At 46.2% G+C, this 16,109-nt stretch overlaps 1 protein-coding gene across 10 annotated transcripts in view; it reads right to left on the reverse strand.

Moving 5' to 3' along the window:
• The window catches only part of synrg (synergin, gamma), a 32,527-nt gene extending 20,085 nt beyond the window's left edge, over positions 1 to 12,442 (reverse strand). For 4 of the 10 annotated variants that reach the window (XM_028999619.1, XM_028999618.1, XM_028999617.1 and 1 more), the window contains exons 1-13: positions 12,389 to 12,442; positions 10,113 to 10,153; positions 9,886 to 10,022; positions 9,298 to 9,425; positions 9,114 to 9,219; positions 8,896 to 9,007; positions 7,735 to 7,992; positions 7,330 to 7,539; positions 6,967 to 7,047; positions 6,686 to 6,882; positions 6,362 to 6,604; positions 6,147 to 6,280; positions 5,499 to 5,608 (exon numbers count right to left, since the gene is read on the reverse strand). In XM_028999619.1, coding sequence (XP_028855452.1) covers positions 5,499 to 5,608; positions 6,147 to 6,280; positions 6,362 to 6,604; positions 6,686 to 6,882; positions 6,967 to 7,047; positions 7,330 to 7,539; positions 7,735 to 7,992; positions 8,896 to 9,007; positions 9,114 to 9,219; positions 9,298 to 9,425; positions 9,886 to 10,022; positions 10,113 to 10,153; positions 12,389 to 12,423 — 1,792 coding nt within the window. In that variant the 5' untranslated portion in view covers positions 12,424 to 12,442. The remainder of the gene's footprint in view (positions 1 to 5,498; positions 5,609 to 6,146; positions 6,281 to 6,361; positions 6,605 to 6,685; positions 6,883 to 6,966; positions 7,048 to 7,329; positions 7,540 to 7,734; positions 7,993 to 8,895; positions 9,008 to 9,113; positions 9,220 to 9,297; positions 9,426 to 9,885; positions 10,023 to 10,112; positions 10,154 to 12,388) is intronic. The other 6 variants (XM_028999624.1, XM_028999623.1, XM_028999616.1 and 3 more) reach the window with 5 other exon arrangements.
• Between the last annotated feature and the right edge of the window lie 3,667 nt (positions 12,443 to 16,109).

Genomic DNA, 16,109 nt, shown 5'->3' on the forward strand with positions numbered 1-16,109 from the left:
AGCAGAACCAAACAAACAGAAGATACAAAAAGAAACGTTTCAGAATCTATATCCCCAGACGCAGAACCGAACAAACACAAGATACAAAAACAACCGGTTCAGAATCTACATCCCCAGAAGCAGAACCGAACAAACACAAGATAAAAAAAAAGAACCGGTTCAGAATTGACATCCCCAGAAACAGAACCGAACAAACACAAGACACAAAAAGAACCGGTTCAAAATCTACATCCAGCAGAAGCAGAACCGAACAAACACACACACACACAACAAAAACAACAGGTTCAGAATCGACATCCCCAGAAGCAGAACCGAACAAACACAAGATTAAAAAAAAGAACCGGTTCAGAATCTATATCCCCAGAAGCAGAACCGAACAAACACAAGGTACAAAAAGAACCGGTTCAGAATCTACATCCCCAGAAGCAGAACCGAACAAACACAAGGTACAAAAAGAACCGGTTCAGAATCTACATCCCCAGAAGCAGAACCGAACAAACACAAGATACAAAAAGAATCGTTCAGAATCTATATCCCCAGAAGCAGAAATGAACAAACACAAGATACAAAAAGAACCGGTTCAGAATCTATATCCCCAGAAGCAGAACCGATCAAACACAAGATACAAAAAGAACCGGTTCAGAATCTATATCCCCAGAAGCAGAACCGAACAAACACAAGATACAAAAAGAACCGGTTCAGAATCTATATCCCCAGAAGCAGAACTGAACACACACAAGATACAAAAAGAACCGTTCAGAATCTACATCCCCAGAAGCAGAACTGAACAAACACGAGATACAAAAAGAACCGGTTCACAATCTATATCCCCAGAAGCAGAACCGAACAAACACAAGACACAAAAAGAACCGGTTCAAAATCTACATCCAGCAGAAGCAGAACCGAACAAACACACACACACACACAACAAAAACAACAGGTTCAGAATCGACATCCCCAGAAGCAGAACCGAACAAACACAAGATTAAAAAAAAGAACCGGTTCAGAATCTATATCCCCAGAAGCAGAACCGAACAAACACAAGGTACAAAAAGAACCGGTTCAGAATCTATAACCCCAGAAGCAGAACCAAACACACACAAGATACAAAAAGAATCGTTCAGAATCTATATCCCCAGAAGCAGAAATGAACAAACACAAGATACAAAAAGAACCGGTTCAGAATCTATATCCCCAGAAGCAGAACCGATCAAACACAAGATACAAAAAGAACCGGTTCAGAATCTATATCCCCAGAAGCAGAACCGAACAAACACAAGTTACAAAAAGAACCGGTTCAGAATCTATATCCCCAGAAGCAGAACTGAACAAACACGAGATACAAAAAGAACCGGTTCAGAATCTACATCCAGCAGAAGCAGAACCGAACAAAACACAAGATACAAAAAGAACCGGTTCAGAATCTACATCCCCAGAAGCAGAACCGAACACACACAAGATACAAAAAGAACCGGTTCAGAATCTACATCCCCAGAAGCAGAACCAAACAAACACAAGATACAAAAAGAACCGGTTCAGAATCGACATCCCCAGAAGCAGAACCGAACAAACACAAGATAAAAAAAAGAACCGGTTCAGAATCGACATCCCCAGAAACAGAACCAAACAAACACAAGACACAAAAACAACAGGTTCAGAATCGACATCCCCAGAAGCAGAACCGAACAAACACAAGATTAAAAAAAAGAACCGGTTCAGAATCTACATCCCCAGAAGCAGAACCGAACAAACACAAGATACAAAAAGAACCGGTTCAGAATCTACATCCCCAGAAGCAGAACCGAACAAACACAAGATACAAAAAGAACCGGTTCAGAATCTATATCCCCAGAAGCAGAACCAAACAAACACAAGATACAAAAAGAACCGTTCAGAATCTATAACCCCAGAAGCAGAACCAAACACACACAAGATAAAAAAAGAACCAGTGCAGAATCTACATCCCCAGAAGCAGAACCAAACACACACAAGATAAAAAAGAACCGGTTCAGAATCTACATCCAGCAGAAGCAGAACCGAACAAACACAAGATTATAAAAAAAAAAGAACCGGTTCAGAATCTACATCCACAGAAGCAGAACCAAACAAACAGAAGATACAAAAATAACCGGTTCAGAATCTATATCCCCAGACGCAGAACCGAACAAACACAAGATACAAAAAGAACCGGTTCAGAATCTATATCCCCAGAAGCAGAACCGAACAAACACAAGATACAAAAAGAACCGGTTCAGAATCTACATCCCCAGAAGCAGAACCGAACAAACACAAGATACAAAAAGAACCAGTTCAGAATCTATATCCCCAGAAGCAGAACCAAACAAACACAAGATACAAAAAGAACCGTTCAGAATCTATAACCCCAGAAGCAGAACCAAACACACACAAGATAAAAAAAGAACCAGTGCAGAATCTACATCCCCAGAAGCAGAACCAAACACACACAAGATAAAAAAGAACCGGTTCAGAATCTACATCCTCAGAAGCAGAACCAAACAAACAGAAGATACAAAAAGAAACGTTTCAGAATCTATATCCCCAGACGCAGAACCGAACAAACACAAGATACAAAAACAACCGGTTCAGAATCTACATCCCCAGAAGCAGAACCGAACAAACACAAGATAAAAAAAAAGAACCGGTTCAGAATTGACATCCCCAGAAACAGAACCGAACAAACACAAGACACAAAAAGAACCGGTTCAAAATCTACATCCAGCAGAAGCAGAACCGAACAAACACACACACACACACACACAACAAAAACAACAGGTTCAGAATCGACATCCCCAGAAGCAGAACCGAACAAACACAAGATTAAAAAAAAGAACCGGTTCAGAATCTATATCCCCAGAAGCAGAACCGAACAAACACAAGGTACAAAAAGAACCGGTTCAGAATCTACATCCCCAGAAGCAGAACCGAACAAACACAAGGTACAAAAAGAACCGGTTCAGAATCTACATCCCCAGAAGCAGAACCGAACAAACACAAGATACAAAAAGAATCGTTCAGAATCTATATCCCCAGAAGCAGAAATGAACAAACACAAGATACAAAAAGAACCGGTTCAGAATCTATATCCCCAGAAGCAGAACCGGTCAAACACAAGATACAAAAAGAACCGGTTCAGAATCTATATCCCCAGAAGCAGAACCGAACAAACACAAGATACAAAAAGAACCGGTTCAGAATCTATATCCCCAGAAGCAGAACTGAACACACACAAGATACAAAAAGAACCGTTCAGAATCTACATCCCCAGAAGCAGAACTGAACAAACACGAGATACAAAAAGAACCGGTTCACAATCTATATCCCCAGAAGCAGAACCGAACAAACACAAGACACAAAAAGAACCGGTTCAAAATCTACATCCAGCAGAAGCAGAACCGAACAAACACACACACACACACAACAAAAACAACAGGTTCAGAATCGACATCCCCAGAAGCAGAACCGAACAAACACAAGATTAAAAAAAGAACCGGTTCAGAATCTATATCCCCAGAAGCAGAACCGAACAAACACAAGGTACAAAAAGAACCGGTTCAGAATCTACATCCCCAGAAGCAGAACCGAACAAACACAAGATACAAAAAGAATCGTTCAGAATCTATATCCCCAGAAGCAGAAATGAACAAACACAAGATACAAAAAGAACCGGTTCAGAATCTATATCCCCAGAAGCAGAACCGAACAAACACAAGATACAAAAAGAACCGGTTCAGAATCTACATCCCCAGAAGCAGAACCAAACACACACAAGATAAAAAAGAACCGGTTCAGAATCTACATCCTCAGAAGCAGAACCAAACAAACAGAAGATACAAAAAGAAACGTTTCAGAATCTATATCCCCAGACGCAGAACCGAACAAACACAAGATACAAAAACAACCGGTTCAGAATCTACATCCCCAGAAGCAGAACCGAACAAACACAAGATAAAAAAAAAGAACCGGTTCAGAATTGACATCCCTAGAAACAGAACCGAACAAACACAAGACACAAAAAGAACCGGTTCAAAATCTACATCCAGCAGAAGCAGAACCGAACAAACACACACACACACACACACAACAAAAACAACAGGTTCAGAATCGACATCCCCAGAAGCAGAACCGAACAAACACAAGATTAAAAAAAAGAACCGGTTCAGAATCTATATCCCCAGAAGCAGAACCGAACAAACACAAGGTACAAAAAGAACCGGTTCAGAATCTACATCCCCAGAAGCAGAACCGAACAAACACAAGGTACAAAAAGAACCGGTTCAGAATCTACATCCCCAGAAGCAGAACCGAACAAACACAAGATACAAAAAGAATCGTTCAGAATCTATATCCCCAGAAGCAGAAATGAACAAACACAAGATACAAAAAGAACCGGTTCAGAATCTATATCCCCAGAAGCAGAACCGATCAAACACAAGATACAAAAAGAACCGGTTCAGAATCTATATCCCCAGAAGCAGAACCGAACAAACACAAGATACAAAAAGAACCGGTTCAGAATCTATATCCCCAGAAGCAGAACTGAACACACACAAGATACAAAAAGAACCGTTCAGAATCTACATCCCCAGAAGCAGAACTGAACAAACACGAGATACAAAAAGAACCGGTTCACAATCTATATCCCCAGAAGCAGAACCGAACAAACACAAGACACAAAAAGAACCGGTTCAAAATCTACATCCAGCAGAAGCAGAACCGAACAAACACACACACACACACAACAAAAACAACAGGTTCAGAATCGACATCCCCAGAAGCAGAACCGAACAAACACAAGATTAAAAAAAAGAACCGGTTCAGAATCTATATCCCCAGAAGCAGAACCGAACAAACACAAGGTACAAAAAGAACCGGTTCAGAATCTACATCCCCAGAAGCAGAACCGAACAAACACAAGATACAAAAAGAATCGTTCAGAATCTATATCCCCAGAAGCAGAAATGAACAAACACAAGATACAAAAAGAACCGGTTCAGAATCTATATCCCCAGAAGCAGAACCGAACAAACACAAGATACAAAAAGAACCGGTTCAGAATCTATATCCCCAGAAGCAGAACCGAACAAACACAAGATACAAAAAGAACCGGTTCAGAATCTATATCCCCAGAAGCAGAACCGATCAAACACAAGATACAAAAAGAACCGGTTCAGAATCTATATCCCCAGAAGCAGAACCGAACAAACACAAGATACAAAAAGAACCGGTTCAGAATCTATATCCCCAGAAGCAGAACCGATCAAACACAAGATACAAAAAGAACCGGTTCAGAATCTATATCCCCAGAAGCAGAACCAAACACACACAAGATACAAAAAGAACCGTTCAGAATCTACATCCCCAGAAGCAGAACTGAACAAACACGAGATACAAAAAGAACCGGTTCACAATCTATATCCCCAGAAGCAGAACCGAACAAACACAAGATACAAAAAGAACCGGAAGCAGAAGCTGAGTACCAGAGGCAGTGGGTGTGGCCTCAGCCGGCACATCTGCAGACAGCTGCTTAAAGGCGGCATACTTGTCCGAGGACGAAGAGCCGGACACGGGCGTCAGCATGGGGGGTGCACTGTGGGGACAAGCATGACTAGATCAGACAACATGACCATTTTTTGAATGCTTCAGCCTCCCTGCCCTGTGTGATCAGAAGATGACTTCTCACCTGAACTGACTCTCTGAATGTGGCTTTTGGCTTAATTTGTTGAAATTAAATTTGCTTATAATGGATGCAGTGCAGAACATTATCGATATTATCATAATGACGTTGCTTGGTGATTTTCTGGTGCCGGCATAAAAATTCTCATTTAAAAAGTAGTGATCTCCGGCTAGGAATTGTTCCAGTAAGCAGAAAAAAGGTTTTTCTGCTCGTTGTACCACAACGCGTCACACGGGTGAACAAGACATTAACTGTCGTATTTGAAAACATCATGTGAAGTAATGTGGATAATCGATCACCGAGACATTGATATTCGTAATCGAATTGTTCACGGCTCTACGGGAGCCTGGCACGAACACCGCGCTGTTTTATCTGGTGAACCGCGGGCCCAGAGGACGATCTGGGTCAGGGGACCATCAGTCAGAAAATGCAGTGTGGTGCGGGGTCTGACCTGCTGCGTGGGGCGGCCAGGTTCGGGAAGTTGCCCCCAGACTCCGCCTGGAAGTCGGCGAAGGAGTCATCTGTCCCTCCGGCTTTGGGAGCCTCTTGGAAGTCCTGGAAGTCGTCATCGTCGGTTTTGGTGGCCTGGAAGAGACCAGCGGCGGCGTTGAGCTCCAGCCCCACACCCGAGACGAACGGCCAGGGGTCCGCAGCGCTGCACCTTACCTGCACCGGCGGGAAGTTGGCGATGAAAGCGTTGGGGGGCTGGGCAGGTGGGGGGTTGGGCGCTATGCCCATGACTGACGGCGTGGGGGCAGCCATCGCCAGGGAGACGGGAGGCGGAGCCATGATCGGCTGCTGTTGCTGGGGCAGGACTGAAGGCATCACCATGGTTAGAGCAGGGAGGTTGGGGACAGGCGGCGTGGGGAACTGGCCGAGTATGTCCAGACTCATCACTGGCAGGCCACTCTGGAGGGGACCAGAACAGAACAAAACGTCAACGGTGTCATATTGGTCTTTAACAATTTCAACAAATCCCACAAAACCAACCTGAGCTACACCAATCAGGGCCAAGACGGTGTAGAGCTCCTCCTTGGTCAGCTTGCCCGGCGTTGTGCGGTTGGCCGAGGCCCAGATCTGTCCCAGCGCCTCCCTGGGGAGACCCGAGGACATCAGGATGGGGTAGAGCTTGGCCGTGTCGATGCCTGCTGGGGTCATGGTGAACTCCAGAACTTTTTTGAACATATCTGCAGTAAACACACACACACGTATTTAAAGCACGCAGCCGTAATCTCCGCGTGGCGTATTTCCGCGCAGATAACCCGACTCACCAGGGACGAGCGAGTCGTTGTACAGCCACGCCGGCACCATGGGCTGGATGTGGTCCTGCTGGGGGAACACGGCCACACCTGCTGCCAGAAACACACGGAAACGCGGCGGAGAACGTCAGCCAGACACACACACATACACACACACCACATGCACCCCCTACCACAAATCAAAATGGCTCCAGTGAAGCTCGAGCGGCGAGAAGCTGTGAAACGGACCACCGAGTAGAAGTCACGAAGGAGCAGCGACAGCAGGTCTCAGATCTGCCCATCATTCAGCAGCCATCACACACTGGAGGGGTTAGTCTGATCTCGCTACCACCTAGAACCCGCCGGTTAGTCGGAGACGGGTGTTAATAATCTCACCACCAGCACCGGGCGCCTGGGGTGGAGCGTCTGCGGGGTCAGAGGTCGCGTCCACCACGAGGTCACAGGCTCTATCGCTGGCCTGGGACCGGGCCGACAGCCGAGCAATAGGGCCCAGTTGTGCCGGGGGGCGGGACTTGAAGGGGACCCGAGCTTTTTTAGCAGCCGAGAGGTCACACGACAAGAGCAGCTTCTCCTCCAGAGACGGGCCTGGGTGGGGTGGTGATGGATGTTCATACTCAGCTAGTTCGTCCTGACCTCCTCCTCATCTCACACACTACCAAATTCAAATGTTCGCGTCTTCTAATCAGGGACTTTATTACAATGCGTGTGAGTGACGTTACCCAGCACAGTGAAAGTAGAGATGAGGTGAGAGATGGAATGAGAAGAGGAGGAGTGTTTTACCTTGTGCGGGCTGAGAGCTGGAGATGACAGCAGAGTGATGGATGGCAGGAAGGGTGGGTGCAGTTTGAGAGGGGTGAAGGGCGCGTTTATTGACGGGATTGGTGGAGGAGGAAGAGGAGGAAGGGAATGGGGGGACAGAGGAGGACGAGTCTGTGGGTCCCTGCATAAAGTCACTAAACTCATCGTCATGGTCGTCTGGGAAAGCAGGAGTGAGGGAGTGAGAGAGGACAGAGGAGGAGGAGTGGAGTGGCGATGAGTCTGTAAAAACACGTAAATACATGATGAGAGGAGTGGAACACACACACAAGCTGGACTGTTTATTACAAAATCTCTCATGTGATGAGGAACAAGACGGAACATCAGACAGAATCACAAGTTGCTGAGTTAGAATTGTGCAACCCAGATACAAGACAGACAGCAAACGCCATGTGACATGGCCATCCGGTCACCGACACCGAGCTTTCAGCTGAGCGCCAGACAGGGTTTCCTCAGACACCCGCGGGCTCAGGGACCCGTGCAGCATGAGCTGGTATCACAGAATAAGGCAGAATAATAACACCGGTGTTGGGGGCGGAGTCAATAAACAGATCAGTTACAGCAGCTTCGTTGTTGTGCTGTGTGTACAGTGCAGGCCAAAAGTCTGGACACCTTCTCATTCAGTGTATTTTCTTTATTTTCATGACCATTTACGTTGGTAGATTCTCACTGAAGGCATCAAAACTATGAATGAACACATGTGGAGTTCTGTACTTAACAAAAAGTGGAGACCTGGCCTCCAGTCACCGGACCTGAACCCAATCCAGATGGTTTGGGGTGAGCTGGACCAACAAGTGCTAAACACCTCTGGGAACTCCTTCAAGACTGTTGGAGAAGCATTTCAGGTGACGACCTCTTGAAGCTCATCGAGAGAATGCCAAGAGTGTGCAAAGCAGTAATCAGAGCAAAGAAACTAGAATATAAAACATGTTTTCACTTATTTCACCTTTTTTTGTTAAGTACATAACTCCACATGTGTTCATTCATAGTTTTGGTGCCTTCAGTGAGAACGTAAATGGACATGAAAATAAAGAAAACACATTGAATGAGGTGTCCAAACTTTTTGCCTGTAATGTACATGCTACCCTGCTGTGTGTGTGTGTGTGTGTGTGTGTGTCTGTGTACCTGGTTGTTTGGTGTGTGTGGAAGGTGTTGGGTGCATCTTGGCGTCTCTGCTAAATCCATCCAGGTTTCCTTTAATGGCCTCCAGAGCGTCATCGCGACTCTTCTCCCCCATCTACACACACATACATACATACATTCGGGGTGAAACTGTCCTTAAACAAATCCTGCTACAACAACTGTGACTAGTGTAGTGTATTTCTGTGTGTGTGTGTTCTCACTTTGGGCTTGACACTGCTCAGCAGGCGGAGCTTCTGTTTCTGCTCCTCAAACTGCCGCCGCTTCCGGTCTTCGTCCAGCAGACGCTGCTGCTGCTCCAAACGCTTCCTGAGACACACAATTCACACATGCTTGTACACACACACACACAGACAAAGACACACTGTTCCGCACAGAGGAACTCACTGGTGCTCCTCGGCCATCTGCTTCTGCAGGTCAGCGGGGTACTGAGGCGCCGGGCCACGCAGGCCCAGAAACTGGGGCGGACCCATGAACGGCACGGCAGCAGGCTGCATACCCAGCGGCATCGCGGCCTACACACACACACACACACACACACACACACACACACTGACTGGTCAGGCTACGACCACACACAGGGTGGTCACCGCCAAGGTGCCACTGAGGTCCTGTACTGTAGTGTGGTAGAAGCCTAGTGGGTAACACACTCGCCTATGAACCAGAAGACCCAGGTTCAAACCCCACTTACTACCATCCTGTCCCTGAGCAAGACACTTAACCCTGAGTGTCTCCAGGGGGGACTGTCCCTATAACTACTGACTAAGTCGCTCTGGATAAGGGCGTCAGGGAAACACTGTAAATGTAGTCGTGGTATTAATTTACATAACAAAAATGCACTTTTAATTTGTGATCATTCACGCACAATTGGCTTAACACTGAGTTATGATGTGTTATGACGAGACATGCAGAGACTTCTGAGGTGGAGCTACAGGCAGAGGAGTCTGGGCCAGGGTCATCCTCCTACACACACACCTGCAGCGGCATGGCACCCGGACCAAGCTGGCCTCCAAAGTTCATTCCCATCATGCCTTGCATGTTGGGCTGCATGACCGGCACCATGGGAAAGCCCTGCTGCTGCTGCTGCTGCTGCTGAGGTATGGCCATCATAGCTGAGAAAGGAGAGAGGAGGTCAGTATTCACCGCTTACTAATACCCACATAACAATGTAAAAATGGACTGGTCAGGGTTTGAAAACTGACCTTGTGGCGGCCCCAGACCCCCTCCAACAGGAAACATGAAACTGGAGGACAAAAGAAGACACACACACATCATCATCATCTATTAATCACAGGCCATCTGGCTGCAGCCAATCAGAAAGCTGCCCTGTTCTCACTGCTTCTTATATAATATATACTGATAATATCTGGATATAGCGCTGTATTGATTTATCGTGCACCACCCTATCAAAGTTTTGACAAAGGTCAGAGGTCAACCACTGAGGGGACATCCCATCAGACAGACAGATTATTACATCAAACCAATAATAAAAGCAGTTATGTTCATAATTTTGCGGCTCCACAGACGTCAGGTCATTACAAAGCGTTCCCCTTCCTGTAACTGCCACTTAATCTGATTGGTTAAAATGCAGTTCTGGATCATCCCCTCGTCCAGCTCTGAAGCGGACAGCACGTGGCTCAGACTGACATCACCAAGCAAGCCGGTGATGAGCAGACTGTTGATTTATCCCAGGTCAAGTGCTCTGGAACAATCATCTACAGCCAAGGAGCATCAACCCTCACAAGCTAAATAAATCCTCCTTCGTCCACAGGCGTCCAGAGAGAAGCAGATGCAACGTTCGCAAACTCCAACGGAGAAGGTTGGTGTCAGTAGCTGTAACATGATGCAGTTGCAGGTCCAGTATCAACATTACCTGCCCACAGCAGACAGGCATTCATTATTAAAGCAGCGCGGCCCTCCCGCTGGAAAAAACATGAGCCAAAGGATTTCATCACGGCGCTGGGATACAAAAGGGCAGTGGTGGCCTAGTGGTTAAGGAAGTGGCCCCGTAATCAGGAGATTGCCGGTTCGAATCCCGATCCGCCAAAGTGCCACTGAGCAAAGCACCGTCCCCACACACTGCTCCCCGGGCGCCTGTCATGGCCGCCCACTGGTCACTCAGGGTGATGGGATAAATGCAGAGGCATGCCTGTGTGCACTGTGTGCTGTGTATCACATGTGACAATCACTTCACTTTATCCAGCATCAGAATGTGGCTCTCAATCCATCAATTCAGCATCAGAGCTGAATCCAGAATCAGAGCGCGGCTCTCAATTCAACATCAATCTAGAATCATACTTCAATCCAGCATCAGAGCTGAATCCAGAATCAGAGTCAAATCAAGCATCAGAACACTGCTCTCAATTCAGCATCAACCCAGCATCAGTACCGAATCCAGCATCAGGGCTGCCATCTCAATTCATCAATAAAGCCTCAGAAACTAATCCAGCATCAGTGTCAAATCCAACATTTATTGTCAAATCCAGAATCAGAACACAGCTCTCAATTCAGCATCAACCCAGCATCAGTACCGAATCCAGCATCAGGGCTGCCATCTCAATCCATCAATAAAGCATCAGAAACTAATCCAGAATCAGTGTCAAATCAAGCATTTATTGACAAATCCAGAATCAGAACACAGCTCTCAATTCAGCATCAACCCAGCATCAGTACCGAATCCAGCATCAGGGCTGCCATCTCAATCCATCAATAAAGCATCAGAAACTAATCCAGAATCAGTGTCAAATCCAACATTCATTGTCAAATCCAGCATCAGAGCACAGCTCTCAATTCAACATTAACCCAGCATCAGTAGCGATTCCACCATCAGAGCTGAATCCACCATCAGAGCTGCCCTCTCACTCCATCAACCCAGCATCAGAAACTAATCCACCATCAGAGTTGAATCCACCATCACAGCGCAGCTGTCAATTCAACATCAATCCAGCATCAGCGTCGAATCTAGCATCAGAGTTGCCCTCTCAATCCTACACCAATCCAGAGCTGCCTTCTCGGTTCAGTACTTCACGCATTTGTTCATTTAGTGAACGTATATTATATGTTATGCGTTTTGAAGTGTGAATACGACCAGCACACACTGGAACACACAGTGCCAGGGTGGATATTCGAATCTGTCACTCTGCTACACCACCCAGTGCGTGTCACCACACCGGTAAAAAAGACGTGTTACTGGAGAAGCTCCTGCCCCGTAGCCGCTGGCGTGTAAATCTACTGCCGCGTAGCAGCGTCCACTTCACAGGACGCAGTCGCTCCGCCGTCTCGGGTGACACGGTTCAGCTACGGCGAGCTAACGGCTAACGCGGAGCGCCTGAACGGTCCGGTAAAAAGAACAACAACAACAACAACAACAACAACCTAGACACCGCAAGCGTCAGACGCAGAAACGACTACACACCACCCACTACGTCCGCCGTGTAGAGAAAGCGGCCCCGCGGCGCAGCAATAAATCCGACTTTACCTGCCGCCTCCCCCCGATCCAGGGCGCAGCGCCATCTTACCGAGACAACAGTGCGCGGTGACGTCAACAGAGACGACGTCACCGCGCACTTCCGGGTCACGTGTTCACGGGCACGTGCACACGCGCACACACATATTATATATACATACTTAATACATAATTTTTATTTTCTTTTTTTTACAAAAATGGACCAGTACGTCTTAACCAATAATACATTTAGTAAACATAAACACAATATTTATGGCAGGAATTCTTTAATACTTTTTTCTGGGACTTTTAACTCAGTATAAAGTTTATATAGTGCTATATTTAAACATTTTGGTAAGATAAATTATTTCATACTATTTAAAAAACGTTACTAATAAAATCCCATCAACACATAGTGTAATCACATTTATATCCACATGATGGCGCAATTGTAGTTGCTTCCATGAAGCAAACACAGCATTTACCAGACGCACTTATCCAGAGCGCATTACATCCAGTAGTTACAGGGACAGTCCCCCTGGAGACACTCAGGGTTAAGTGTCCAGCTCAGGGACACGATGGAAGTAAGTGTGGTTTGAACCTGGGAATCTATCTGTCTGCCTGTCTACGTGTCATAATAGACATTTAATGTCTATTACATTTACAGCATTTACCAGATGCCCTTATCCAGAACGACTTACAATCAGTAGTCACAGGGACAGTCCCCCCCTGGAGACACTTAGGGTTAAGTGTCCTGCTCAGGAACACGATGGTAGTAAGTGTGGTTTGAACCTGGGAATCTATCTGTCTGCCTGTCTGTCTGTCTATGTGTCATAATAGACACATAATCTCTATTATGTCCTGAATCAGGACTTTAGGATGATGGTCATTCCAGGTTTTGTAAGACTTGTTGTGCTTAATGAGCCACTCGTTTCCTTTCTTCTTTTTTTTTTTACTGGGTAATTGGCCTGTTGAAGTCTTTGTTTTTCCCTTTGCATAAATTATGGCATCTGCCCTTTTGCATTGTTGGACCAGTAATGAGGTGGAGTTTCTGGGGTCGCTCTTTATCTCTTTGTGCTCGGGGTCTTGTTGTAAGCGCCTTGCAGCCTTGCATGGCTTCTGTAATAAATTCAAAATGCCAGCCGTCAAGATGTCATGGGCTGAGTTTTCATTTTGTCACTTTGGTGTGTTTAGGAACCCATCAAAAATGACGGCCTGAAATATGTAATGCATGTATAAAAGACAAGTAATTTATTTATACCATCTTTCCATGCTCAGCATCGCAAGAAGATTACAGAGTAAATATCTTAGTATTGTTAATGATATCATTTTTTTGTTATAAACAGACGACACGCTCCATAGTTGGTTTGGTGCAAGGATCTTGGTAAATAATTAACCCCGAACTTACCCTGAACACCTCACCCATCACCATAAATCACCAGACCCCCTTCAGCACCACCCCATGGTGGCCCACCACCCTGTCCTGTATGATCACTCTGCCTGTCAGGCATCCATCTACAAAGCCACCCCCTTAAAAAGCCATTCTCATTCTGGCCTCTTCTGCGAGCGGAAGATTGATTCCTGCAGCTCCATCCGGAGGCACGTGACCCCGCGCAGGACCGCTGCTTTCTCCGCTCGGTGGGCTGTGGGCGTGCAAATGAAGTGCTGTGTGGTGTAAATTTTCGTCATTTGGTGCTGAATGTTATTTTTTCACAAGTCGCAGCTTTGAAGCTGTCATGTTGTCGGCTGAATTATGCCTTTATGGCTTGTAGCTTTAGATGTGCTTGCAGGGGGACCTGCCCTACACTTTTATGGGCTGATTGATGTGTGAAACGACGGCAACACATTTAAATCCCAATTACACAGCATCATCACTAAATGATGTTTCACTTCATAAATTCATCTGAGCATCCACAGCAGTTACGTCTAAAACACGAAATAACAATTAAAAGGTTCTTTTGGTTTTGATTAGTTCTGGTTCTGGTGGGTTCGTGAGCTCTGTACTCTGTGACCTCTGCAGAACCCTCCCAGGGCTCAGTTGGAAACGCTGCGACCAGTTAACCCTGGCAGAAGATGGCCCGCTGACCTCTGACCCCTGCTGGGCGCCCCTATCCGTTACCTTTGGGGCTCAGCTGGAGTTGATGTAGTACCCATTCTCGCCGGCTGGATAAACACACGGCAGCATTCACTCCGCCACTTCCATTTTCTGTCCCATTGTCCCATGCCTCTGTTCCCCATGTCCGGCCTGCTGACCTCCGAGGCCGTGGCCAGGACACCGAGCCTCTCGGGGCAGAGACTCAGAACGGACCATCTGAGAAGGGTTCTAAACCCTTATAATATAAACATATATTACAAATTGTCATAATAAAAACAATAATAATAAAAATTCGTCTTTATTGCAGCAACACAAAATCTCTTCTTTTCACCGCGCCTGTTCCAGGCATTCAGAACACAATGATGCACCGGTCATTAACCCAAGTTTCTCTTTTACCCAGAATTCCACGTGAGTGACAGGGTGATAGACGGCGTACATTTGTTTGACAATGGCTCATGGATCAAAATCACAACCAGCGATTGATGCGACAGCAACAGAAAGAAAGAAAGAAAGAAAGAAAGAGGAATAGAGGAGAGTTTTTTTTTTTGAGGCTCAGTTTAAGGCCACTGTCACATATGAAATAACGTCTAACAACGTCATCAGTTGACAAGTGAAAAGATGAAACATCTGAGACGCGTTTTATGGTTTAAGATGCAGAAATGCATTGTGGACCCCCCCCCCCTCCTAAAAAGATGCTAATAGCGCAGCTCTCTGTCCCACTGTCTCCCACTCAGAAGGACCCTTTTCCACTGAGTGAACAGCAGTAAAAGGGGCCGCGCTAAGATCTTTAGTGGCTCCCCAGGAGCAAAATCAAAGGAGCCGGTGACGGGCAAACAGAGAGACATCATTGGATTACAAGAGTTTACTCAGCAGGGTGACCCCTTTCAGGACTTCCAGCCCGGGGGACGATGGCCCGCTATGGCCTGCGATGGCCTGAATGGCCCGGCGCGCTGGGAAACGAAGTCACCGGCCACCAGGCTGGAAATGAAAGATTAATCTGTGCAGCTGCGGAGGGTCCTGCTTCATTGCCGCCGTATGATGCCACGCTGTCGTCCCAACGGTGTCATTTGAATGTGGAAAAATGCCACCAGCCTTCGCATGACTCCCCTTCTGTGGCGTTATCCCCATTTCTTCTCAGATTTGCCTGGTTATCAGAACCCTACCCGATACCAGGCCGCCTTTCACATTTGACTATTCACAAATTTGTTCAGTCCCAACCCGCAGCTTTCCTTCAGGTCGCTGCATATGAAAAGTCCCAAATTTTCATTTTGGACGTGGACGCGTTGGCGAATTTTATTGCGTTTACTTGAGATAAGTGAACCTGCGGATGGCCGGCGGTTTCATGAAATGTTCTGGAAGAACCGTTACATGACTGATCATTCCTTCATCCAACATAATGCACCATATACCATGTTCACCGGAGGATGATACACAGTAACACAACTGAGAGCTGGAACACAACGAAATGCAGACTAACACAACAACACACTCAAACCAAGCAGTAACGCACAAAAATTCATATCCGTAACATACACACACACACACTGAGATCTATAATACGGTAACACACTCACACTGAGTTATGTTGTGTACAGCAATACATACTAACACAACAAATTCAGATCTATTATGTACAGTAACACAGTAACATAACTAGAG

Source organism: Denticeps clupeoides, chromosome 13, assembly GCF_900700375.1.
Source record: "Denticeps clupeoides chromosome 13, fDenClu1.1, whole genome shotgun sequence".
Taxonomy (NCBI): domain Eukaryota; kingdom Metazoa; phylum Chordata; class Actinopteri; order Clupeiformes; family Denticipitidae; genus Denticeps; species Denticeps clupeoides.